This window comes from Myxocyprinus asiaticus, chromosome 15, assembly GCF_019703515.2.
Source record: "Myxocyprinus asiaticus isolate MX2 ecotype Aquarium Trade chromosome 15, UBuf_Myxa_2, whole genome shotgun sequence".
Taxonomy (NCBI): domain Eukaryota; kingdom Metazoa; phylum Chordata; class Actinopteri; order Cypriniformes; family Catostomidae; genus Myxocyprinus; species Myxocyprinus asiaticus.
Window position 1 is genome coordinate 18,330,259 of NC_059358.1, and position 27,575 is coordinate 18,357,833.

At 39.6% G+C, this 27,575-nt stretch overlaps 1 protein-coding gene and 1 pseudogene across 3 annotated transcripts in view; both read right to left on the minus strand.

The window, feature by feature from the left end:
• Window positions 1–14,719, minus strand: LOC127453403 (U4/U6 small nuclear ribonucleoprotein Prp31-like; annotated as a pseudogene).
• LOC127453281 (uncharacterized) overlaps window positions 13,703–27,575 on the minus strand; it is a 24,737-nt gene continuing 10,864 nt past the window's right edge. For 2 of the 3 annotated variants that reach the window (XM_051719530.1, XM_051719529.1), the window contains exons 11-16: window positions 20,728–27,358; window positions 20,470–20,627; window positions 19,479–19,615; window positions 18,577–18,911; window positions 18,313–18,391; window positions 13,703–15,053 (exon numbers count right to left, since the gene is read on the minus strand). In XM_051719530.1, the coding sequence (XP_051575490.1) occupies window positions 14,926–15,053; window positions 18,313–18,391; window positions 18,577–18,911; window positions 19,479–19,615; window positions 20,470–20,627; window positions 20,728–27,358 (7,468 nt within the window). In that variant the 3' untranslated portion in view covers window positions 13,703–14,925. The remainder of the gene's footprint in view (window positions 15,054–18,312; window positions 18,392–18,576; window positions 18,912–19,478; window positions 19,616–20,469; window positions 20,628–20,727; window positions 27,359–27,575) is intronic. The other variant, XM_051719531.1, reaches the window with a different exon arrangement.

Sequence of the window (27,575 nt, forward strand, 5' to 3'; positions counted from 1 at the left end):
AACATAACAAAATGTGGAAAAAGTGAAGTGCTGTGAATACTTTCCGGATGCACTGTACATCTACACTTAAAACTAAATCCCCTTAGGATTCAATTTCAATCCATATTTTATATACAACATGAAGTATGTTTCCTTAAGAACAGAAAAGGCACATCAAACTGAATGAAAAAGGATTGGAAACAATCCTGGTACTGAACGAGATGACCGTTCAATCAACGTATAATTTCAAGCATTTTAAGAATTTGTACATAGTTGTAAAAAATAAAGAATTGCTTATAACAAATGAAAAACAACCTACCCTTAATGTGCACAATTTCTTTGTATGGATTTAAAAATATATATATATGAAAAACAAGATGTTCACAGGAACATGTTGCTCTCCCTCTTCTGTTCCTCTGCACAGAAAGAGGATCTATTCTTGTGCTGTCCTCATAATGTCACCATCCCCACTGATGTCCCACAGAGTGGGTGTGTGACAAGAGTATAAATTAGCAGTTAAAGTGTGAATCTGTTCAGGCTGTCAGAGGACAGGCAGCGTCTAACACGCCACCTCACACCTTGTCGTCTTTCTCTCGCTTCACCTTGAGGAACTCAGCCGTGTTGGAGAAATATTTCTGATTGGCTTCAGCCACCTTCTTCTCTGCAGCCTGTGGATTCACAATCTCCAGCCCCTGACAGAGAGCAGTACAGAACGTTAAATCCACAAATCAACTAACCCACAGCTGGGTTACATGATTGTGTGAAAATAATTTTAAGTTAAAGTGTGTAATTTCTGCGCCACTAGCGGCACCAAACCGAATTGCACAGGGTTTCAACTTTCTACACTTTTTGAACAATTAATTTCCATAACTGTTTCATGACTTTTTCATTCTTTTCAGATTTCTGTATAAGGACTTTTAAAAATAATTTTTTATTCAGACCAATTTGTTCAACAGATTAATAAAAAATAAATAAAAAAAAACTAATTCAATAGAACAATTCACTCACATATCAGACATCATTACAAGCATGTTTTACACTACTTTTTTATTAATTTCCATGACTTTTTCAGGCCTGGAAAACACTTTTAAAATTCAGATATTTCCGAGACTGATTTAAAAAAAAAAAAAGTGCTAGTAATGACACAATTTACTGGCAAAGAAATTACATTTTTATATTATATATATATGTATTTATATGTCTGTGATTAGCTTTTTTTGTACCTGTAATGGAGTGAACGCTACACTGGAACTGGTCCCAGATGATCGGTCTCTGACAATGGACTTCCCACCATACGTCATACTCTGCTTCTGCAATGTCCGCTGCAGTAACAAAACATTCATAAATCCTCATGCATGGAAATGTTCATTAAAAAAATTAAAAATAAAAAACAAATCATTAAATTCTATAGAAAATACATTTTGCATTGAACAATGAATAAATGGACTAAGCCTTCAGCAAAAACCTTCATTCTGTTCTCACTACACCAAACATTTCTCTTACTACTCCCCAATGCATTATAAATTCACACTACAGTAAGCAGCCATTCCTGGAGGGACTTGGATATTCTGGCCTTGGTTGAGTCATTGACCTGAGCTTGTCTAACCCTGCTGCTGCCCGACTTTCCCAGCTGACCGAGACTAAAGCCCAGATCCTCCTGATAGGCATCATCCAAAATCTTACAGGGAGACAGGCAGTTTATAATCATGTAGTGGAAAAAAGCCATGAAGTTTCCAAACAAAGCAAGCATACAAATGCAAAAATACTGACTCATGTCAACTCTAACCTCTGCAATTGTCATTCTGTTGGCATGTTTCCTAATTTCTGTCAGACCCAGCCTCTCCATCTTACGATACCAGAGGAAAATCAATGCAAGATTTAATCAAAAACGCTCAAACACATATACTGGTGAATCTCACTAAAACATGTATTTCAACATTATATTGTGCACATAGAAAATGAAGACATTATTTGAATGACAATTAAAAGAATAGTTCACCCAAAAATGAAAATTCTCTCATCATTTACTCTCATGCCATCCCAGATGTGTGATTTTCTTTCTTCTGCTGAACACAAATGAAACAATTTAAAACAATATCTCAGCTCTGTAGGTCCATACAATGCAAGTGAATGGTGGTCAGAACTCAGAAGGTCCAAAAAGACATATAAACGCAGCATAAAAGTAATCCATGTGTCTCCAGTGGTTAATATCTTCAGAAGTGATATGATAGTTGTGGGTGAGAAACAGAGGAGCATTTAAGTCCTTTTTTAACTGTATATCTACACTTTCACATTCACAGATTTATAGTAAAAAAGGACTTAAATATTGATCCGTTTCTCACCCACACCTATCATATCACTTCTGAAGACATGGATCTAACCACTGAAGTCATATGGATTACATTTATGCTGCCTTTATGTACTTTTTGGACCTTCTGTGTTCTGGTCACCATTCACATGCATTGTGAGGACCTACAGAGCTGAAATATTCTTCTAAAAATCTTAATTTGTGCTCTGCAGAAGAAAGAAACTCATACACATCTGGAATGGCATGAGAGTGAGTAAATGATGAGAGAATTTTCATTTTGTCAAGCACCTCCCCCAATTCTCATTACTGTAATGTGTCTGGATCTTTTACTTTTAAATTTGTTTGCAATTCTGATTATTCTCAATAATTGTTCTCATTAGTAATGTAACGAGACTCATCCGTCCAGGCACTATGATTTGTATTAAAAAAAACTACCATTTTCATTAAAATCAGTATCAATAAAAAGGCAAGAAATACTAAAAATACAATTTCTTTGTTCTATTTGATTTTAGGGTGAAATATGTCCCAGACATGTACTTGAATGAATGAATGAACATTACATTTATAAAGCGCTTTTTCTGACACTACACTCAAAGTGCATTGTTTACATTATGAACAGGGGACTCTCCTCAACCACCACCAGAGTGCAGCATCCACCTGGATGATGCGACGGCAGCCATAGTGCGCCAGTATGCCCACCACATACCAGCTACTGGTGGAGAGGAGAGAGAAGAGTGATAGAGCCAGTTCATGGATGGGGATTATTAGGAGGCCATGATTAATAAGGGCCAATAGGGGGAATTTGGCCAGGACACCATGGTTACACTCCTACTCTTTACAAGAAGTGCCCTGGGATTTTTAACTACCACAGAGAGTCAGGACCTCAGTTTAACGTTTCATCCGAAAGACATTGCCTTTATACAGTATAGTGCCCCCGTCACTGCACTGGGGCGTTAGGACCCACACTGACGGCAGGGTGAGAACCCCCTGCTGGCCTCACTAACACCTCTTCCAGTAGCAACCCGAGTTACTTGACAGGCTTTATGAGGTTCGCCCATACACCCATTACTTACACCCCCTCATGACCCTCACCTCCTTCCTCCTCTCTTCTTCCTCTGTCCATCTAGGGGTGCTGGAAGAGGCTTCACCTGCTTGACTGGTGGGGGCTCCTGCCATTTATCAAACTTCCGCTCAATCTCCTCTTTCAGGTCGTAGCCGACCTGAACACAAACGCAATCAGGTTAATTCATGCAAACTTCTAAAGTGTAAAAGACTCTAAAACAAAGATAGAGTCTATCTTTATATTTATCATATGAAAGGAGTGGATTGTAGAGTGCTGTTCTGAGTAATGAGGTGTTCACCTTGCCATCTGCACTCTCATGGAAACTCTCCACACGAGCAGCCAGAGTGCATTTAGCTGAAACCAGACGAGAAGCTTTCCTCCTCAGATCCTGGAAACATCAAAAAGACTAATGTAAGATGTCACGTGACGCCATGCTAGGATCAGATGTGTGAACGGCGAGCTCTGCGCACTTTGCTAGTTTTAACACTTTTAATGAGATAAACCGGTCTTTTCATAACTGTTCTAGGAGGACAATGTGTCAAAGAATTCAAATTCCTAGGGCTCTGGAGACGTTAAAAGACACTTATGTTCTCAAACTGACACCCCCAAGAGGGCCGCAAGCCAGGGAGCCGATTTAGTTGGGGAAGTGCGAGAAGTGCAACGAGAGATACTGAACATGTTGGCAATGCTGACGAAGGTCGTTGCTGACTTGGAGGATCTCGCTGTGATACGTCGATCGATCACTGCCATGGAGGCGAAGTTCTGAAGTCATCTGAGAGGGAATTATCTGCTAATCCACTAGCAACCAAGGTGGATTTGAAGCATGTCTGGGAGAAGTTGGAGGACGTGCAGAACCGTAGCCGGCAGAATAACATCTGTATTGTTGGAATTCCTGAGGCCGAAGAGGGTCGGGATATGGTGAAATTCTTGGATGGGCTCCTTCCGCATCTGCTTGACATAGCAGGTCATAAGCTGGAAATCAAGCGAGCTTGCAGGGTTCCGGCGCGAAGATCCGTGGAGGGAGACAGGCCCGATCAATTCTGGCCAAATTTCTGAGATCATCCGATAAAGATCTTGTGTTACACAAGGCGAGGAGTAAAGGGAGGCTTTCTTGGAAAAACCACAGCATTTTCTTGTTCCCAGGCTTTGCAAATTCGACAAGAGAGAAACGTGATCGATTCAAGGAATGCAAGAAACTTTTACATCAACGGAAGGTCGCTTTTGCACTGATATTCCCAGCCAAATTGAGAATAGATGCTAAGGAGGGCCGTAAAACATTCACATGCCCACAGCAAGCGATGTCCTTCATACAGTCAATGGAGTAAGTCATTTTGTGGTACTCACGTTGCTCACTGATCATTCACTTGACTGTTTGAGGAAACTGAGCGTTCTTTTTGTGCTGGTTCCGCCTAGCGGCTGGAGTTTATTTTGCAGAGTGGCACACCTTCGGGACAGTTTTGTGGATGAATCTACATGCTCTTTGAGTTTGTTCGGCCTATTGGCTGGAGTTTGTTTTATAGATTATCTTTTGCTGTGTAATTCTCTCACAACATTTTTATAGAAACACTGGACTTGAGCAATCCGATGGCAAAGTTGTCGCGGGGGTCCTCATAGGCATAAATGGACTGTTTGAGTTTGGAGGGATGGATGCCAGTTGGCGCTGTCGTGCGCAGAGTTAATGCGCATGTTTTTCTTTTTCTGTTTGTTTTGGGGATGTTCGGGTTTTAAAGGTCGCACCAATGTTGGAATGTGGTCTTTAAAATCTTGTTTTTGACACACAATCTATTTTTTCTTATATGTCAAAATGTCAAATGTTAATATGAGTGGACTGTCTCTCTCCACGTGGAATGTGACTGGGTTGTGGCACCCCAAAAAAAGAAGGAAGATTATTTCTCTTCTTAAGCGTAAGAAATATGATATAATGGCTTTTTTATAGATCTTGAAGGGATGTTGCAAGCCCCTGGCACCCCACATGATATAATATTGGGAGGAGATTTTAATCTTTTGATGGACTCAGTCCTTGATCATAGTGAAACAAAAGTGTGCAAGCCCCCTAGAGCAACATTGATGCTTCATAGGATGCATAAAAATCTTGGTCTTACAGATATTTGGAGACTTTTAAACCCATCTGGTAGGGACTACACATTTTTTTCATTAATCCATAAGATTTACTCTAGAATAGATTTTTTTTTTTTTTTTTATCTAAGCCCCTCATTTCATCTGTTGTTGATTGCTCAATTGGAAACATTTTAGTCTCAGATCATATACTGGTGTGTTTAGAGGTGTTGACACATACAGTGAAAAAGAAATCATATAGTTGGCATTTTTATGTATCCCTCTTGCAAAATCCTGAATTCCAACAAATGCTAAAGGCTGAAATCAATGTCTATATGGAAACCAACTGGTCCCCAGTATCCTCTGTGGGCGTGGGTTGGGAGGCACTTAAGGCTGTTCTTAGGGGCCGGATCATACAGCATGCCTCATTCACCAAAAAATCCAAAGCACAAGAAATCGTGAAATTGGAAGGGAATATTAAAAGTGCTGAGGCAGAGCTGAAGCGACGAATGTCGTCTGATGGCCTCAGAGAATTGACCCCATTGAAATACAGATATAATACTATTTTTTCAAGGAAGGTGGAGTTTTGGCTATTCAGGGCAAAACAGTCATACTTTGAATCGTGGGACAAGGCAGGAAAACTTCTGGCTAGATATATAAAACGGAGAGAATCTTTTTCTACCATTCCTTCAGTGAAATCTGCTGGTGGTGAAATATTTGCCATTGATATTAATAATACTTTTAAAGGATTTTATCTTGATCTCTATAGTTCCACGTCTTTATCTACTGAAGAGGATATTAGAAACTTTGTGGAACCATTAGAACTTCCTAAACTGACGACTGAGCAAAACAATTCTCTTGATTCTGAGATAAACTTGGAAGAGCTTGGTGAGGTAATTAAGGCCTTGCCTACAGGCAAGGCTCCGGGGCCAGATGGCTTTCCCGCTGAGTTTTTTAGATCTTATGCTACAGAACTGACTCCACTTTTGCTAGAAGTTTATACGGAATCATTAAAGAATGGAAAGCTTCTGCCAACCATGACAGAAGCCCAAATCAGTCTGATTCTTAAAAAGGGCAAAGATCCAAGTGAGTGTAAGAGTTACCGTCCAATTTCACTGATCCAGCTAGATATTAAAATATTGTCAAAAATTTTGGCTAACCGACTAAGTTATGACATCTCTTATACATATAGATCAGGTGGGGTTTATTCGGGGCCATAACTCTTGTGATAACATTAGGCGTTTAATCAACATCATGTGGTCAGTGGCGAATGATCAGACTCTGGTCGCTGCCATCTCACTTGATGCCAGAAAGGTGTTTGATATGGTAGAATGACATTATCTTTTTAAGATTTGGAAATGTACAGGTTCGGGAATACTTTTATTGGGTGGATTAAGTTACTTTATAGACACCCAGTAGTGGCGGTTCAAACGAATGGATTAATTTCAGATTATTTTACTCTGGATAGTGGCACCCGGCAGTGTTGCTCTCTTTCACCCTTATTGTTCTGTCTTGCCCTGGAACCATTAGCAGCCGCGATAAGAAAGGAGGATGATTTTCCAGGAGTGGTGGTGGATGGCGTGGCGCATAAGTCTCTGACCCTACTAGATCTATGCCTTGCCTCCACAGAATTATTCATTCCTTTTCTAAATTCTCAGGATACAGAGTTAATTGGTCTAAATCCGAAGCTTTGGCTCTGACAGCATACTGCCCGGTAACGGCTTTTCAGCAGGGCGCCTTCCAGTGGCCCAAACATGGCATTTGGGTATTTTTGGGTATTTTATTCCCAGAAAATTTGTGTGATTTATTTAGAGTTAATTTTGTCCCATTAATAAAAGGTTTTCAAGCGATGTGGGCAGGTGGGCTTCATTACATTTATCTATGATTGGGAAGGTTAATATTATTAAAATGAATTGTATTCCAAAATTCAATTATCTGCTACAATCTCTCCCTATAGATGTCCCTCTCTCTTATTTCAAGCAATTTGATAGCAAAGCGAAGTCCTTCATTTGGAATGGTAAACATCCCAGATTACATTTCAATAAGTTACACAGGCCGATTGACAAAGGTGGGCTAGGCCTACCCAAGATTTTGTTTTATTATTATGTATCAGACATTTGGCTCATTGGTCGCTTCCACCTGAGAGAGCCCCTCCCTGGTTTTGTATTGAACAGGAAGTTCTTGCCACTATTTTGCCATGGCAAAGCTTTTCTATTAAACTAACCGGAGAAGTTACACCCCGTTATCTCGCATTTGCACTCGGTATGGACAAAAGTGTCCAGAGTGTTTAATTCGGACATTTATTTAAATGTTACCTCGAGCATATGGCTGAACACAAAATTATGTATAAATAAGTCCCCATTCTGCTGGTCAAAGTGGATTGTGAGGCAGGTTAATACGCTCGGTGACCTGTATGAGAATGGAGTGTTGAGATCCTTTGAAAATATGGTTCAACATTTTGGGATTCCCAGGTCTCAGTTCTTTAGGTATTTACAGCTGCGCCACCTGCTCTGTACTATTTTTGGGAGTAGCATACACCCCCCTAAAGCGGCAGATACTCTGGATGTGGTGATTACTGCTTTTGGAAAAGGTCATGAGGCATCAGTGTATTACTCCCTGCTAATTCAGAGTCTGGGGGACTGAGCTTCGGCTTCCCTCAAGAGATTATGGGAGAAAGATTTAAACTTGGTATTGGAGGAGGGAGTGTGGTCTAGGATTCTAAAAAACGTCAAGTCTACATCTAGAGATGCAAGGATGCACCTTATGCAATTTAAGATTCTACATCGATTCTATTGGACCCCCTCTAGGTTGTATAGGCTTGGCCTTAAAGACACACCCAACTGCTGGCAATGCCAATCAGAAGATGGGGACACAACCCATGTTTTTTAGTGGTGTGTTAAGATCCAAGAATTTTGGTTGAGGGTTCAGAGTTTTATGTGTGACGTATTGGGCACTCAAATTTCATATTGCCCCAGACTCTGTATTTTAGGCGATGGGGCAGTCATTAATACAGGGGATAGGTGTGTTCGTGGGAGGAAGGGTTTAATTTTATATAATTTTATTCCACATTTTCTGTTATCTTTATTTAAATTGTTGAATGAAATCAATAAAAATAGTTAATAATAAAAAGACTAATGTAATGCTGAATTACAACTCATTCAACAAATGAAAGCAAAAAGGTTTATGCTCACTGGAGGCAGAGACTGTACTACGTCACAGTGGTAGATGTAGCCATGTGGGGCAGCAGGGAAGTGCTGCTGAATCCAGACAGAGTCTTCCGCTGAGCTCCCAGCAACATCAGGTTACATGCAGGCATCTTGGACAGGTTAGTCAACCCACCAGCAATACTTAAAATGACAAAGAGAGGAAGTTTACATGTGGTTGTGAAAAACAGACAATAATTTTACTGAGACAGATGAAGCAAACTACTGTACTGAAAAGTACATGTGATCAAGCATAAGGACACTGGGACCCACTTTATATTAAGTGCCTTTAACTACCTTTTATTGAAGCATTACAATGTACTTATTTACTGTCATACGTGTAGTTGTATTGTACTTACACTTATAGTTCACCCAAAAATAAAAATTCATCACTTACTCAACCTCATGCCATCCAAGACGTGTATGACTTTCTTCTGCTGTACACAAACAAAGATTTTTAGGAGAATATTTTGGCTCTGTAGTTCCATACAATACAAGTGAATAGGCACCAAAATGTTGAAGCTGCAGCTTAAAAGTAATCCATAAGACTCCAGTGGTTAAATCTATGTCTTCTGAAGCGATATGATAAGTGTGGGTGAGAAACAAATAAATATTTTTTCCCCAAAATATTTTTATTGAATTTTGCGTAGACAAACAATATGCTGTTACATCAGAAATCTGAATGGGTCTACAACAGATCAATATTTAAGTCCTTTTTTACTATCAATGTCCACTTTCACATTTGTTCTTTTGTTTTTGGCAATTCGCATTCGTTGTGCATATTGCCACCTACTGGGCAGCGAGGAGAACTTACAGTAAAAGAGGACTTAAATATTTATCTGTTTCTCGTCCACACCTTTCATATCACTTCTGAAGATTGAGATTTAACTACCTTTATGTGAATTATGTGAATTTTGGAGTTTCAAAGTTTTGGTACCCATTCACTTGCATTGTACGGACCTACAGAGCTGAGATATTTTTCAAAAAAAAAATCTTAATTTGTGTTCAGCCGAAAAAAGAAAGTCATACACATCTGGGATGGCATGAGGGTGAGTAAATGATGAGAATTTTCATTTTTGGGTGAGCTATCCCTTTAAAGTATTGCATTTAATTACATCTGTAGTTACACTGTTAAACTTACCCCTACCTCTAAACACAACACCAACGTCCAACACTAACCCTACCCCTACTCTTAAACCTACTCATACCGCAACCTCAGTAGCAGAAAATGTGAACCTTGTGAGAATTTTGCAGAACAAGTTACTAGGTTACGATTCACTCATCTCAAGATTCAGTTCATGATACTGAACTCACGTTTCGGTTCACGATTCTTTAAACTAAGCCTGAATCAAGAAAAGTTAAGTTTGAATTTTTTTTTTTTTTTTTTTTTTACTTTAAAGGCATGCAAAATAGCTCATTTCCATTAAAATGTAGCAGAAAGTACAGTTTTTAAAAGTGCTAAATGATTAATCAGAAATGAACTGGGACCTAAAATCAGCCCAGAAGAGGGAAATGGTGACAACAAATGGAAATATTAGCTAATAATTCTGCTTTGCAGAAAATACACAATTATGTGAGATACACATGCTGACTGTCACTGATTACATACATTTAAAATATTTTAACTAAAATTTTATTTTTCTAAAATAATATTGTCTCTGTTCACATCTAAATATTCTTTTCAAAATTACATATTTAATGGAAGTGCATGCTTATCCAACTATATATAAATAATAATAATTTACTGATGAAATCAAATCAGACATGACATTTCACATTAGAATTATATTCCCCCATAACATTATTATACATTATCTTTAGCATTATATAAAGTAGATTAATATGGCAATATCATTAAACCTCTGTAAACTTAAATTTTCTCTCACGCAGTCAGCGCAATCACTCTCGCAGATTCAGCCAAACTCATCGTACAACACCTGTATCTGCTAGTGTGCAATCGGATTTTAGAGCTCCTTGTGTGAAATGAAGCGATTTCCATTTGTATGCCCACATTATGTAGGCATAGGACGTAGAGCGTATTGTACAGAACAGACGCTAAAATAAAAAAATGCTCCATCTCCGTGATGCGCATCGGCACATTTTTTAACCACGATGTATTGTGCCAAGATAAACCGTTACACAGCTAGTAGTCAGACAATAGCCCCACTGAGAGCAAGACCGTGACCACGAGGAGGTTGCCCCATGTGACTCTACCCTCCCTAGCAACTGGGCCAATTGGGTTGCTTAGGAGACCTGGCTGGAGTCACTCAGCACACCCTGGATTTGAACTCGCGACTCCAGTGGTGGTAGTCAGCATCAATACTCACTGAGCCACTCAGAACCCCCCGGTTGCGGAAACCATTTGTGAATGAAAAGTAAGTGATGGCATGCCAGTAAAATTGCAGAAGTACAAAGACAAAAACTCTACAAAATCATACTCATTAAGATATGGAAGATAAAAACTGATCCTACAGTCCATCAGCAGTCCAGTAAATGTTACACATTAGTACCCAAGCAGTAAGTACAACTGTACACTCACCCTGGTGTGGTTGAGGCTGTGACACTGACCACCAAGATGGTGGCATTAGTCAGGATCTGCTGGAGGGTCTCATTGTTTTTGCACTTCTCAATATTGTTGCCCAGCTCCTGAAGACCCACGAGAGAACAAAACATACAAATTTGCATGTTACTTAAGCCTCACTGATGAAAAATAACTGATGTAAGAAAGTAACTCATAAAAAAACTCTTCACCACTATAGGAAAAAATTATTCACAAATGCTCAGCCCCTAAAATGGGTTATTTGTCCAAAGATGTATAAATGTACGCTCCTAGAGACTGTGATGAGTTTCTACATACCTTAAAAGTTCTGATATATTCTAGTGCATTTGGCACCAGAGACTCCAGTTCTGGAAACCTTTTGGAGCACTTGTCACGAAAAAATTTGTGAATGATATCTGAGGAGGAAATAAAAAAGGAAGTATTGTTCCAGTGCTTGATAAGTAATCAATGAAACTTGCAATATAACATTAAAGGGGTCATGACATACATTTTTTATTTTAATATGTTCCTTAAGGTTAATTTATAATATTAGTAAAGGTTTTTTTTACACTAAGAACAGTCATATTTGTAAAACATGATCATTTTCCACCCTCATTTTCACCCTTTGTCAGAAACACAGGGGTTTTGGTGCTGCTTCTCCTTTAAGACTTGACAGTTAACGCCCACTGTTCTTATTAGCTCTCTGCTCTTGACTGACCTGCTCTCTCCTTGCCATCTCACTGCTCACCACTAGTGGGCGGGGCTACTGAAGTGATAAGGTAAAGTAGGCTTTGATGTGTTGTTATGGAGATGGTCAGATGCCAATGTCTACCACAGTGTGACATCACAATGTGGAGGAAGTCGAGAACTAATTGTTTTGGCAGTTTGGTTTCAACAAATGCTTTTTTTGCAGTGAGGAGAAAGTTGAGTAAAGGAACAAGATTATAATTCCTCATCTCATGTCCCCTCTAACAGTATAGTGAAAACTGTGGCTTTGTTTACTCCTCTTCATGTAGCTCCAAAAATTATTTGCCTTACTTTCTCCATGGAAAACAAAAGGAGATGTCAGGCAGAATGTTAGCCTCCGTCACCATTCACTTTCATTGTATGGAAACATGATGCAGTGAAACTAAATGGTGACTAAGACTACCATACTGCCCAACATCTCTTTTGTCACATGGAAGAACTCCAAGAATTACAGATTTGGAACAGCACGAGGATAAGTAAATGGTGATAACATTTTCTCTTTTAGGTGAACTATCCCCTTAATACAATACTTTACTAAATTTAATACAAAAATATATTGAAAACTCACTAAGTTCACTGTCTATTTCCGCAGTCAGATTGTTGGCCGCGACAATGAGTCTGTACTCTGGGTCTGCCTCAACAGGTCCAGACACTGAAGAAAGTGGAAAAACATTAACACAGTTAGTCAAATTAATATTTATTAGTATGTAAAAACATGAATATAAAGCATGTCCCGTTTAAAGCAGGCTGTCACTCACCTTCTGAATTCTTGCGTTGATTTCCAACATATAGACCTATTTTATCCATGATTTCAGCAAACTGTGGAAAGCCAAGACATGTTCAATTACTTCAGTAGCCTTACTAGCATTCAGTTACAATTAGAAATCATTATGATTCAAATAAAAAGCAGGCAAAAACTCACTGGTTTCCTGTCTTAGTTTTGCTATGGATGTGACGCTTTCTGTCCCACTGTAATCCACCTCCATCTCCTCCGGTATGTCATCCAGACTCCGGTCGGTTTGACTCTCCCAGGGTTGCCCATCACTCTCATCGCCTTCCCCACCGGCATACAGCCGTCTTCTTCATCTCCTGCCTGCTCCAAGTCCGCAAGCAGCTCGTCAGCTAAAGACATCTATGAACATAGAGTGACTCTTAGAACCAAGAGGACCTCACGACTGTAAACAAACAGAAAAACGAACGAGCAATAGCACCGCAGCTTGAGCCGCCTGAAACACAAACACTACAAGTACAAGATTATTTCAAGAAAACGCAAAGAAAATGTAGGTATGTGCAAAATCATGCAATTTATATTTATTTAAATGCACTAATTAGATAAGACACATTTGTTCTATTTTTATATTATTTATTTATTTTTTTGCTAAAATGTCTTGAAACTATTTTTCAGAGCAAAAAATAATAAATAAATAAATAAAATACATCTGTCAATCTTACATTTTCAGAGAAAAGAGTCCTTTTCTTCACACCTCAAAAGAAATGGTCAATAAATTACAAATAGAACCAACGATATTCTAACGTGCGCCTACCAAACCACTGACTGATATCACTGACGTTGCAGATTGAGCGCGTCACTTCTTTTGCAGTACTAAAGGCTTCTGGGAAATGTAGTCTTTATGAACATTGCGGTGTGTTCTCATATCAGTGGTTCTAATTCCAATTTTTATTTTTACCTCGATTGTTAGTTATCTAAAAACGCGTTAAAAAGGTAAAAAAAAAAAAAAAAAGAAAGAAAGAAAAAGCATGAATACTGCATAAACGCAAGAAATTCAAAATCACAGAAAAAAAGATATTATAAGACAGAACAATTTATTGTGATCAAACAGTTCAATAAATGTTTCACAGTTTCCATGTTATTTTCACTCCCTCTTACAGAATAATAAGAAACCTCTAAATGAAACAGATGCTGAACGTGATTACCTCAGACAATTGCATGAATGATAAGATGGATAAATGAAAATGAATAAATAAGTCAACTAATAGTCATGAATGCTGATTTCTCTCTTTTTTCATACCAAGCAACAATGACTGCTTAAAACATGAGCAAAGGAAAAGCAAATGTCAGATATATTATTAAAAAATAACACCTGCAGGGAGTCACATTATAGGACAAGTAGATACAGACTGACATTTAAATAGCAAAATAAGAGAAAACATTTCAAAGTGTTTTATGCAAGGATATGTTTGAGGCTGTTGTTAAAAGTATTCATTGGCGAATGCCATAAATCCAAAATAATTTGATACAAAGTAAATATGCAACTTACTTGAATTTATTGAGTGAATTTGGCCAACATACAAACAAATATTTAAATAATAAAAACATGTGGAATAAATAAGTAAACAAATGAGATACAGAAATAAAAAACATCTTGCAATAAAAATTCTGCATATAAACATAACAGTTTTTGAGCATTCTAAAGAACACATTTAAAATAAATGGTTTAAAAATGAGTTTTTATTCCGTTGAAATTACATTTTAGTTTTTACAAATGCTAAATGAGAACTGCACTGTTGTGATTTTGAGAGATCATTTCCCCCTCAATCAAAACTACAATAATGTCTGACTGCAATGAGAACAAATTTACAATGTCAATATTTCTAAGCTCACAAATAGACAGGTACTGGTCAGAGAAAGTGCACCCCTACATTTAAGGGGAATAAAATACAAATGTACTTCAAGAAGCTATGAAAACAGAACAGTTAAGCTGGTACATAGTTAGACTCCCATTGCATAGCCGAAAAGTACATGTCAGATGTTACATAATTCCAAGGTTTTTGGCTGTTTGGAAGGTACTTCCTATGTTTGGCATGGATTCACCACTCCAATTGCTGCAGTGGGTAAAACCTGGACTGCCTCCAGCCTTTAGAAACAGGAGTTCTTCCTTTCCTTGTAATAATAGTAATAAAAAAAAAAAAAAAACTCCAGGAGTCGTCATAGTTACCAATGACAACAGGGGTCACTCATTCATTCCAAGGGGGGTAAATTTAGTTCAGGTATTTGGGGAACAGTAGTACGTCACACTAAATGTGGGTCATCGGCAGGGCTTACTCTAAACCTTGATGATGAGCCAGAAGTGACTCCAGTTGGGGATCTTGGCTTCACTACATGGTCTTTATTCTTTGCTGCCTTGTGGCTGCCCATTCCTGTAAAAAAAAAAAAAAAAAAAAAAAGAACAGAACAGAATGTATTGCAAAGTATGGCAAGATTTAAAAAACATTCTGAGTAATCTTAAAACTCTAATAAATATACTCTGACCATTAGTGTATATGGCGTATATGGCGTATGGGGGGTGGGGCAATCATGCATCTGTCCTTGTTTATATGTTTTTTATCAATGCTGAAAATAATTTAGTAAGAGATATCTTGCAACTGCGTGACTGCGAGTCTGTCATAATCAGACAAAAAACTGAATATAGATAATGCTGAGGTGGATGATACATTCACAAGTATGAATCCTTGCAATTATCAGTTTTTATAAAATTAAAAATTAAAAAAGTACTATCCAGGGTAAAAATGTCTCCAATATGATATAAAACGTTCTGAGATTTAAATGAAAAACAGCACGTTGATGGTGCTGACACATGGTACAGTACCTGTTACTTTTCTCAGTGCTGGCTAGGATGGGCCAATCACAGTTGTTTATTATTACTGGATGAGGATTTTTTAAATAGTTTTATAAATACTGCTAAGGCAGATTTCCATTCACAGGTATGAATCCTTGAAATAAGTTTTTATTAAAAATAACTATCCAGTGTAAAATGTCTGCTATGAGATGTAAAACAATCTGAGATTTAAATGCGTATGCGTGGAGGATTCTGCTTTCAGAGCGTCAAGTGCCCCCTGCAGGAATACAACTTTGTGTCTCATTAGACAGTCAGTGGCTGACAACATGCAATTTCGGTCTGTAGGCCTGTTCCTCACACAAAACTATCATATGAATTTTGAAAACATGAAATAGATCACATGACTCATATGTGGAGTCAGTGGAGACATTAATAGGCACCATAGAAATTATCATTTGTTGTTTTCTGGGTCAGGAAAGCAGACAGGCAGGAATTTCAGATGAGCAGGTAAGAACTGTAATTTTCTGAAAGGGTTAATGTTTCTGAATGAAATCTTTTCTGAATGTTTGATATGATATTGATATGCAAAAATATTTAGCAGTGTGCTATGAATATGATTTTCTATTTATACTGTATGTGCATTAATTTGAACTGTTTATGCACTTTTATGTGTTGTAATGAAACAATCTTATGATCATAAATGCTTGTGGACTCTTTGTACAGGGATGTGCTGATGACTGACAGGGTATTGGCCTATACTGTAGATGTTCATGATGCACTCCTGTTATAATTACAGCATAGGGATATGCTTGCATTATTTCCTAATGTCAGTACTAAGACAGACAAACAGACAGACAGACAGACATATACAGGTGCATCTCAATAAATTAGAATGTCATGGAAAAGTTCATTTATTTCAGTAATTCAACTCAAATTGTGAAACTCATGTATTAAATAAATTCAATGCACACAGACTGAAGTAGTTTAAGTCTTTGGTTCTTTTAATTGTGATGATTTTGGCTCACATTTAACAAAAACCCACCAATTCACTATCTCAAAAAATTAGAATATGGTGACATGCCAATCAGCTAATCAACTCAAAACACCTGCAAAGGTTTCCTGAGCCTTCAAAATGGTCTCTCAGTTTGGTTCACTAGGCTACACAATCATGGGGAAGACTGCTGATCTGACAGTTGTCCAGAAGACAATCATTGACACCCTTCACAAGGAGGGTAAGCCACAAACATTCATTGCCAAAGAAGCTGGCTGTTCACAGAGTGCTGTATCCAAGCATGTTAACAGAAAGTTGAGTGGAAGGAAAAAGTGTGGAAGAAAAAGATGCACAACCAACCGAGAGAACCGCAGCCTTACGATTGTCAAGAAAAATCAATTCAAGAATTTGGGTGAACTTCACAAGGAATGGACTGAGGCTGGGGTCAAGGCATCAAGAGCCACCACACACAGACATGTCAAGGAATTTGGCTACAGTTGTCGTATTCCTCTTGTTAAGCCACTCCTGAACCACAACGTCAGAGGCGTCTTACCTGGGCTAAGGAGAAGAAGAACTGGACTGTTGCCCAGTGGTCCAAAGTCCTCTTTTCAGATGAGAGCAAGTTTTGTATTTCATTTGGAAACCAAGGTCCTAGAGTCTGGAGGAAGGGTGGAGAAGCTCATAGCCCAAGTTGCTTGAAGTCCAGTGTTAAGTTTCCACAGTCTGTGATGATTTGGGGTGCAATGTCATCTGCTGGTGTTGGTCCATTGTGTTTTTTGAAAACCAAAGTCACTGCACCCGTTTACCAAGAAATTTTGGAGCACTTCATGCTTCCTTCTGCTGACCAGCTTTTTAAAGATGCTGATTTCATTTTCCAGCAGGATTTGGCACCTGCCCACACTGCCAAAAGCACCAAAAGTTGGTTAAATGACCATGGTGTTGGTGTGCTTGACTGGCCAGCAAACTCACCAGACCTGAACCCCATAGAGAATCTATGGGGTATTGTCAAGAGGAAAATGAGAAACAAGAGACCAAAAAATGCAGATGAGCTGAAGGCCACTGTCAAAGAAACCTGGGCTTCCATACCACCTCAGCAGTGCCACAAACTGATCACCTCCATGCCACGCCAAACTGAGGCAGTAATTAAAGCAAAAGGAGCCCCTACCAAGTATTGAGTACATATACAGTAAATGAACATACTTTCCAGAAGGCCAACAATTCACTAAAAATGTTTTTTTTTTTTATTGGTCTTATGATGTATTCTAATTTGTTGAGATAGTGAATTGGTGGGTTTTTGTTAAATGTGAGCCAAAATCATCACAATTAAAAGAACCAAAGACTTAAACTACTTCAGTCTGTGTGCATTGAATTTATTTAATACACGAGTTTCACAATTTGAGTTGAATTACTGAAATAAATGAACTTTTCCACGACATTCTAGGGCACTCCTACTTTTTAAGAGAAGTGCCCTGGGATTTTTAATGATGACAGAGTCAGGACCTCAGTTTAACATCTCATCCAAGATTTTTTTCAGTATAGTGTCCCCATCACTATACTGGGGCATTAGGACCCACTCAGACCACAGGGTGAGCACCCCCTGCTGGCCTCCCTAATACCTCTTCCAGCAACAGCATTAGTTTTTCCAGGTGTCCCATCCAGGTACTGACCAGGCTCAACCCTGCTTAGCTTCAATGGGTAACCAGTCTTGAGCAACAGGGTGATATGGCAGATAGATAATGTGTTTCTAAATATGTTATTTTTGTGACAGTGACATCATTAGAGCATTGCATTTATAAAAAGATTTGCAGATCATACCCATATTATGACATCTTCTGATGAACACACTTACCAAAACTATCAGTGTCCGGGGGCTTTTCTTGGGGAGATGAACTACCAGAACCAGAACTCAGTTCATTGGTTGGAGTTTCCTGCCATAAAGAGTTTTAGGATAAGAAAAAGTAACATGACAGAAAATGCATTAGATTACTTAAGTATATATGTTTTCATTAAACAATGTTTAACATGTAGTTCACCCTAAAATTAAAATTCTGTCATTCTCATTTTAGGGTGAACTATCCCTTTAAGTTACTTGTTGCCCTTTCCCCTGACATACCTGATCAAAAAGATAGACTGTGACGTCATCAAAAAATGACACATTCCTGCCATGATCACGGTTCTCTTTATCCACTGGCTCCTTTGGCGATTTCAACAAGCTACGCAAGCCCACTCGCTTGTCAACATCTGTTTCCGTGACAACAATAACACGCCTGGGAGACTCATTCTCCTGTTCCTCTTCTTCATCTTCATCTGGATCACTGTCTGTTGATGCTCCCCTCCTGCTCCCCGCTCTGTGCTCTCGCCCTTCCCAGAATCCTCCTTTAAGGTTCGGTGAAATAGGAAGAGAGAGAGCAAGCGGAGGGAGGGATAGGGAGAGACGGGCCAGCTTAGCTGAAAGTAGAGGTGGAGAGGGAGTGATGAATACAGTGTAATATCAAAACACGTTTGTGATCATCAGGTACCACATAACATATAATATAACGTAACTAATAATATTTACACCTTTAATTCAGTAGTGTCATTATATTACAAATGCAACTGCTTCCGTAGTTAAGCTCTCAAGGTGTAGTTTCTGCAGGGGTGTAGCAACCATTATAAATTGGGGGACATGTGGAAATAATCATTGTATTTTAAGTTATAATAAAAGGAATAATTGGCCACATTCACTTCTATTGTAAGTGCCTCACTGTAACCTCGATTTTTGCTTTTTTTTTTTTTTTTAAAAGGAGGGACGATTCGAAATAATTTTTGTTGGTAATCAACATTTTACCACAAATGCTGTCGATTGAGCTTAACTTGTGTTGAACCTGTAATATTCCTGTAATATTTCAAAACGTAAAACATTTCAAAACAGCATAAAAACATGCACAACTGACATTAAATCAGCACAAATCCAACTGACACTGAACAGTGTTTGTTAAATTGGTTTAAGTGCTTTTCTCTTTTGGTTCACAGTACCTTTCATTGCTTGGTTTGCAGCTGGCAGAGAGGGAGTAACCTCAGGCTGTTCAAGCACAGTCAGTGCTTCTGTCTGTTTTTCAGCAGGTTCACTCACAGACACAGAGAGAGACATGGGAGAGGTCTCCTCTTCACTGCTAAGATAAACCATTTACACTGAGATGAAGTCAGGTTTTTACCTCCCTTATCAAGAAATGCATTTATGTATAATAGTTTGAAATCAGAGCCTGTGACTGTATTGAATGTCAAATTAAGACTGTAAAAGCTAAGATTACATTTTCTGGAGTTAATATGTATCTAAATGACCATCAAACCAAAAAAAAGATCTGACCAGGGTTTTTCCATCAGACAATGAAAACGGTACTAATACAAATCCCATTTCAACAAGAACAATTCTCTCTAATTTATTAGTGATCACTTAAGTGCAATGAAGCCATTTTTTTTCAATGTTAGTGGTACAAAACATTAACTGCAAATGGAATAAAAAGGAATAGCTCACTCAGAAATTACAATTCTGTCATTATATACTCGCCCTAATCTCGTAATGAGGTTAGATGTTATTGACGTGTCATGTTTGACTTGTGCGCTGTATATGGGACATGATCAATGATTTAATTTCCTTTGATTTGATTTGAGAGTGAATAATGACTTTGGTCTTTTCAAGTTGATTGATCTTATGGCTTCAGAAGACTATGGCATCGAATACTTTTACTGTGGTGTTATGGTATGTTTTTTTCTTTTCCTTTTTGGAGCTTGACAGCCCGGAGTCACTAATCATTTGCATTATTTGGCAAAAAGAAATTTGAAGATTACATTTTTTTTCCTTCTGTATTCCACAGAAGAAAGTAAGTCATACAGGTCTGGAACAACATGAAGGTGACAGAATTTAAATTTTTGAGTGCACTATTCCTTTAACATTCAGACCATTAATGTCTGATATGCTGTTTTTTTCCATCATTATAAATATTTTTTGTAGGATCCATAACTATACCTCTCCTTTTCTTCTTTGTTTGCAACACTCTCTTCAGGGAACGAAGTGGTAGTGGCTCCCCAAGGGTGTAAAATCACACTGTCACTAACCGTAGCCCCCCACAGAACATTGGCTTTAACATTTTCACTGAGAGAGTACTGAAGCCTCTCCTCACAAACCTAAACAAATGTTTGGATACAAATGCAAAAGGTTTCAGAAACTGCAGACCACACAACCTAAATATATTGTTTTTACAAAATAGTTGGAGTTTCTACCCACCTGCATCATCAGTCCATTCTTTGTCTGCATTTTGGAGAGTGACCTCTGCCCTTTGGAACCATCTGTACAATGGCACGGTGAGAGAGCTGTTGGCCCATGTTGCCCTGTTCTCTTCTCCAGTGACAGCTCAGCTTCTCCTAGGAAATTTGGAGACATGTTTTCGTATTGCTCTGTGTTCTGCAAGACAGCTGTGGAACTTTTTGATATCCCATCGACTTCCTCTTTTAACTCTACTCTCGTCTTCCCCTCTGAAACAGCTGATTCATCTTGGTTTTCTATGCCACTAGTGCCACCCGTTCTTTGCTCTGGATGTTTCTTCAAAGATTCAAGCAAATCTAAGTTGCCTAAAAACAGATCTCCAAAGGTATCTTCATCCCCAGAAATGCAGCACAGCTGCTCCAGTTTTTCAAAATCCTCTAGAGGCTCCTCGTCCAAATCCTTCCACTCAGAGATCAACAACTCTGGGATGGTGTTCAGAGAACACTGTGAGAGAGGTGGATGGGCTGTTTTCTGGGACAGGCTATTTCTGTCATCCTCCCGTAAACTGTTTGATTCCGGGTGAATGTAGTTTTCTTTTATGAGAGATGTGTGATTTTTTTGACCCAAATTTGCAGTGATACCTTTGTTGTGGGTAATGGTACTGGCGGCAGTTTCTTCAAGAGACTGAACTAAACAATTGGTATTATCAGAACAGTCTGAATGCTCTTCACGTCCTTTAGTAGAAGCTTGGTCTGTGGCACAGAATATATTTGTGCTGGTTTTTATTTCTATGTGGTGTACTGTGTTTTGGAAACTACTTGGATTTTGGCATTTCCCCACTTCTATATGTGGGGAGGCAACACATTCTGACAGGTCCATTGAAATCAGTGCTGGTGCTGAACACTGAACATTGCTACTGTGGATTTTACATGGCTCTGGATCAGTACTTTTGGTTAGACTTGGGCAAGATGGAGAATCTGATCTTTTTTTTTCTAGAGAAACATCATCTTGTCCTTTCCTGTTCCTGGCAGGACAATGATTACCTTCAGCATCTTGTCTACTAGTTTCAGTATTGTAGATACACTGAATGAGGGGAGAACTATCAGCCAGTTTAGTTGCAGTGACTGAGTTTGACATATCTGCCATGTAGGCTTGATGTTCCTCAAGGCCTGTGACCAGCACTTTGCTTGCTTCAGTTTTGGGTGCCCATTTGGCATCAGTTTGGTCCACATTGTTGCTGTGACTAAAAAGAGTTTCTTTCTGGTATTTTAGAGGTTCCAACTCATCAGTTTGAGCATGGTCTGAAGTGGAAAGTGAGGGAGAGTGAGTCATGCAACCTCTAACACCTACCATGTTTTCGTTATCCTCTTGCCTGCTGAATTCTTTATCATCTTCATCCCCAATGAATTCATCTCCCACATAATTTTGTAAACATGCCTCAGAATTCTGAGTATCATGAATCATCATCTCAACAGGTCTGTGATGTACAGGCATCTCCTGCTCTGGGTTCTCCAAAATTTCAACATCTATCTTAATATTGTTAGTATACAGCTCTGGTTTTCCATTTTCCATGTCTGGATTTTCCATGTTCTCCTCTTGCTGGAAGTCCAACACTTCTACTGGTGTCTGCTGAGATTTACAAGTTTCTTTAACCCCACCAGAAAGGATCAGTTTAAAAATTTCAGATGGTGGATCACCAACCTGTCCAAGGCTCTCGTCATTATATGTATCTTCACATATTCTCTGAGCAGATGGATGAGCCTCACTATCTGCTAGTTCATTGTTTGCTTCAGATTCCCAGAATTCATGGCTTACCAGTAAGTGTTCTTCCTCTGCCCAGGCTTTTTTCTCAAAACTTGGGAAGAGCTCCGATCCGAGCCCTGCTTCTTGTGCCCGGGTTTCGGCTGCAGCCCATTGATCATTTTCCACAGGCCAAAGGTGTAGCTCACCCTGCTGAAATCTGTGGCAATTGATTTCACCACTCACAGTCACCTCTGTACCGTAATCTTCCTCAAGGGCGTTCCACAACTCTTTTTCCTTAAGTTCAAGTCCCACAGAGGCACCGCTGTTGAACTCATCTGAACTTTCAACTTTTGAGGGCTCCACACAGCTGTCTTGCTCATTTTGTAAGGCTTCCTTGATAGTAAAGCAGAGTTCACCAACAGTTAACTGACTTTCAGACCTCTCTTTTGTCTGCTCATTCTCCTCTAAATAAGAGAGGTTTCTCAAGCCAAGTTCATTTGCATCAGAGTCTTGGATATCAAGCTTGCTTTTCTCCTCTCCCATAAGTCGTTCAGCTTTTGTCTCAGACCAGACGAAATGGGTCAGGCTGCATTTTGTGTCATCATTGCTGAGGTCTGTGTTTATATCAATGCTGCTGGTGCATTTAGAATAATCAGACTGTAAGCTATAAAACTGTGATAACCTGGATTTAGTTTTGTCTGATGGTTGTTCATGGTCACTTCCAGCATTAGGGAATTCAGGTGATGTACAACCTTCCCCTTTACAGTTAGCAGTCTGCAAATATGCACAATGTTCAATGAGTTCTTCCCTTTTGGGGGGCTCTGAAACTGTTCGGGAAAGCAGACCAAGGTCTGTAGCATCTGAATCATGAAACATTGTCTCTTTTGAAAATGGGTGGGACATGACCAGCTCATTATTTTTAACAAGAGAGGAGTTTTGGAAGTTAATGGAGCTGTCACTAAATGAAAATCCTTTAATTGGCTCATCCTCTCCATTGGAGAACAACCTGGAAATAAAATCAGCATTGCCATCACTCTGAGAGTCTCCCAAGACAATTGCTTTAACAGCACCTTTTTTGAGACTCTTCTCTACCATAGTACTCTCTAAAACTCTTATATCATCTATCCCAATATCAGCTGCTTCATTTGAAACCCATAATTCCTGGATGTCCCATTTCATTTCCCCCTCCTTTTCAAAATCTTCAAGCTCCAGTGGTCCATCATCCTCGATCTCCAACTTTTCCTCAATTCCCATCAATATTCCTCGCTCTCCCACTCGAACAGCACCTGGACGGGAAGAGCCAAGCCCATCAGTACCTCTTCTGCCTAAACCTTCTCCACCATCCAAGTCACTGTCAGAGAAGTAGGCAGAGTCCCGAAATGGAGTTTCACTTCCCAGGGCCCTCCATCCACTGCTTTCTCCACCCACCCAGCAGTCTGCAGGTGTGAGGCAGTCTAGAGAACTAGAGGTTAAAGGGGACAAGACAGAATCTGTGGGGGTCATGGTGGAGATTGACTGATCTGAGTTGGGTTCATATACCATCAGTGATGGGAATACATCTGTGCTCGATTCACTTAAAGATAGTAATGAGTCACTCAGAAGTATTTTCTCCTGTGTAGTTTTTGCATCTTGTTCATGGCAGATGGTCCCATGGGTCTCTCTGTCAGTTAGAGTGGTTTGATCAAGGGATTTAGAAGATGTCTTTATTTTTGAGATCTGTCCATTGATGATGGAGGAGTCTTGAGTAACTGAAGGGGACATGACTGAACTGTATTCCCTCTCCTTTGTAGATGTTGTTTCACTTGCTGAATTTCTGTTTTCTGACCAATCTAGAGAGGATGATTCATTTGGGCTCTGGTTTAGATGTTCAAATGCTTCTTTAAATGTTACATTTGATGTCATCACCTCTACACCAGGTAAATCACTGTGATGTTTGCTGTTTGTTTGCTCATTTGCCTGAGCAAGTGTGCCAATCAAATCAGTTTCAGCTACACTTCTGCTCTGGGTATCACCAGTGATTTGAGTTTTGTCATCTTTGTGGGAACTGTTAACATTGTACAAATTCCTGCTTTCTATTGGAGCTTCACTTAAATAGTCATGTGACAAACACTGATCCTGAGACTGCCTGTTTAGCCCTTCTATCTGTTTATATTTTACATCACATAGTGGCACATCAGCATTGTGCTTTGTTTCAATATCTTGAGCCTTTTTAATAACAGGAGATATCTGGTCCAGTAGAAGCCCATGTTTATGCATTACCTCTGAGGGGGTAAAGTTATTTGGGGAATTCTTTGGGAATGACTCAGGCTGTATTTCAGGTTTAAAGTAACTGCCTGGATCTAAAGAGTGAGTTATTTTCTGGCCTAACTCAAGATTTTGTAACTCTGATGCTATTTGAAGTACTGGAATTTCTGGACGCATGGCAACCTTTATTTCACTCTTTTTTGCCCGCTTGGTGACTTGAGCATAAATTGCTTCTTTTGTGTCACTTGTCGACTTTTCCATTCTTGCTCTGTCTGATTCAAACTGTATTGTCTGAGCCGATTCTGGGTCAATGCATATTGTCTCATACTCAGGAGACAATGGAATAGGTGACACACTCTCTTCCTTTTTACATTGCCTTGTAATGGTTTCAGTTAAAAATGTTTCAGCAGATTGAATCTCCTTAAAGAATTCCTCTCTAGTCATTTCCCCTTTCTTAGGCTCAGGTTTTACACCCTCATTGGATATTTCAGAGAGCAAGGAATGAGACTTCTTCATCCCCTGTGAGAAAGCCTCTTCAGCCTCTGCATATGATGGCAGGTCTGTAGGATGTGCATATGGATGAGGTGTGGTTCCAAATCTGGAAACTGGGGTCCCACCTTCACCATCATATGCATCCTCACAATCTGACACTGATATCTCAATCTCTGTGAGGAACAAATCTCTTTTTTTGGCACGGCATTCATATCCAGTCAGGAAGTCTTTGTTTGGGCCCCAAGACTGTGAGGATGAGTCAAGTTCTGTGACAAGAGACTTGGATCGTGGCATTTCTTTGAATCCACTTTCTTTGTCTTTTCTTCCATCACTTTCTTTTGCCGATAAACTTTCGCCCTCTTTTATGTCCATGGAGTCATTAGAGATCTCAGTCAGAAACAGGTGTATGGGGGATTTCCTAGCCATGGCAACACGTTCCCTTTGCATGACTGCATCTTCTCTCCATATGGCTGGGAGGATATTGGCAAGGCGTGACTGGGTTCTCTTCATCCCCTTTAAGAAAAGCTCAGCTGTAGCAGGGTCTGGCTCATCAACCAGGCTGATGTGCTCAATGGTTGTGCCACTGGTGAAACTGTCTGGTGACATAAACGGTGAGTCATCAACTAAATCATCATCATCATCATCATCATCATCCTTTGAGATCTCTGGGCTAGAGGATGATGTTCTCTCAATTTTTGGAATTGTGGATTGGAAATGGGTCATTTTGGAAAAGGATGAATGAAGGTCAGTTGACAACTCATTGTCTTGAGTGCATGTATCTGGGCCATCCCTCGAATTGTACAAAGACTGAGATCGCGTAATGCCTCTGTCAGCATTTTGCTCATCAGTGTGGTGACAGCTCAGTGGGTCTCTTTGCAAGTGCACCACATTGTATCTGGTACATGTCTCTGATGAGTAATTGTGACCCTTTTGGAGTCTGTAGTGGGGTGGAAGAGGTGAAGGACAGTTTTGGGGTGGGGGGAACACAGAATGACACCCAGCGGAAGGTGGAATGGAAGGAGAGAGAGATGGAGATGGGGGCAGTTTCAGGTGAGTGCGATTAAAGCCCAAATGGTCAAAATTGGCTTTTGACAGTGAGGAGCTACTTATTAACAAAGAATCGGAGGTCTCAACTTTGCACATTGGGTATGAGGATCCAGGGTAGACATCTAAACCATATGTTCTTGAGTATCCTAATGGAGGAGCAGGCAGGGGGTGTGAGTGTAGATGGCTGCCAGAAGATGTGGACATTGAACGTGGTTTAGGTGGAAGGATGGGTGCTTGGGAGCCAAGGGATCTAGAGAAATTTTGGTTTGGGTCTCCAATGTCTTTTACAGCTAAATCTGTTACTCTGTTACAGCTCTCCTTACTAAACTCAACCAAACCAGTGTTTGGAACCAAAACCTGTACCTCGCTGGATCTGACAGTCTGAGAGGTGCCTCTCACAAAGCCATCATGCTGACTGAAAGCTTGTCTGTCTTTTTCAGCAGTCCCTGTCTGAAGCTCGACCAGCTCCAAGTCTCCAGGGCACATTGAATTTGTTCTTAATGCGTGACCTTTTCCATGTAGACTAGGAGACTTATCCTGGGAAGTATGCTCTTCAAGGCGGATGTAATACTCACTGGCCAATGAAGGGCTGCGGGCACTGATCACAGGGACAACAGTGGGTGTGTCCAAAGTTTGCCTGTGGGCAGAATTGGGTGTTGGTATTGGTTGGGGTGGAGGAAGTGGTTTGTAACCCCTCCTGCCATGAGTCTTTTCCCAGAAATATTCAAAGTTTAAGCCTTTGCTTGTTTCTGTTACTGTAAGGATGTCATCGAGTTCAGATGTAGGAATGGTCATATTGTCCACAGGGTCCAAAAGAGGAAAGGAGCTTCCGTTGCCCCTGAGGCAGCCATCTTCCCTCCCATACTCTTTCTCTCTCAATAGTTTGTTTGCGGCTGACTGGAAAGCAGGGGACCGAAGTTCATTCCATCGCCTCTCAAATGACTCTTCACTCTCTCCTCTCATTCCTTGTCCATCATCTTCCTCATAATCCTCCTCATCCCCATCGCTTCTAGTACTCTTTCGACTTCCTTGTTCTGCGGCAAGGAGAGAGGAGAGGAGGAGGAAGACTTCGCTGACCGTCGGCCGCTGGGATTGAGGTAACCAGCATGACTGCATGACCTCATACCTAAGAAAATATGCAAAGGTTTTCTTAATAATGTTTGTATTCTGTCACAGATTTTGTTAAAAAGGGACACAAAGATATTATTAAAAGAATCACATACTTTACTAAAATTACACTGTTCTATTTCACTTTATTAGTATACATTGCTCACTTGTGCACTAGTTATAAAATAAATGGAAGGTTCTTTTTTTTAAGCTGAGCTTGTTCTTTTTTGTCTTTC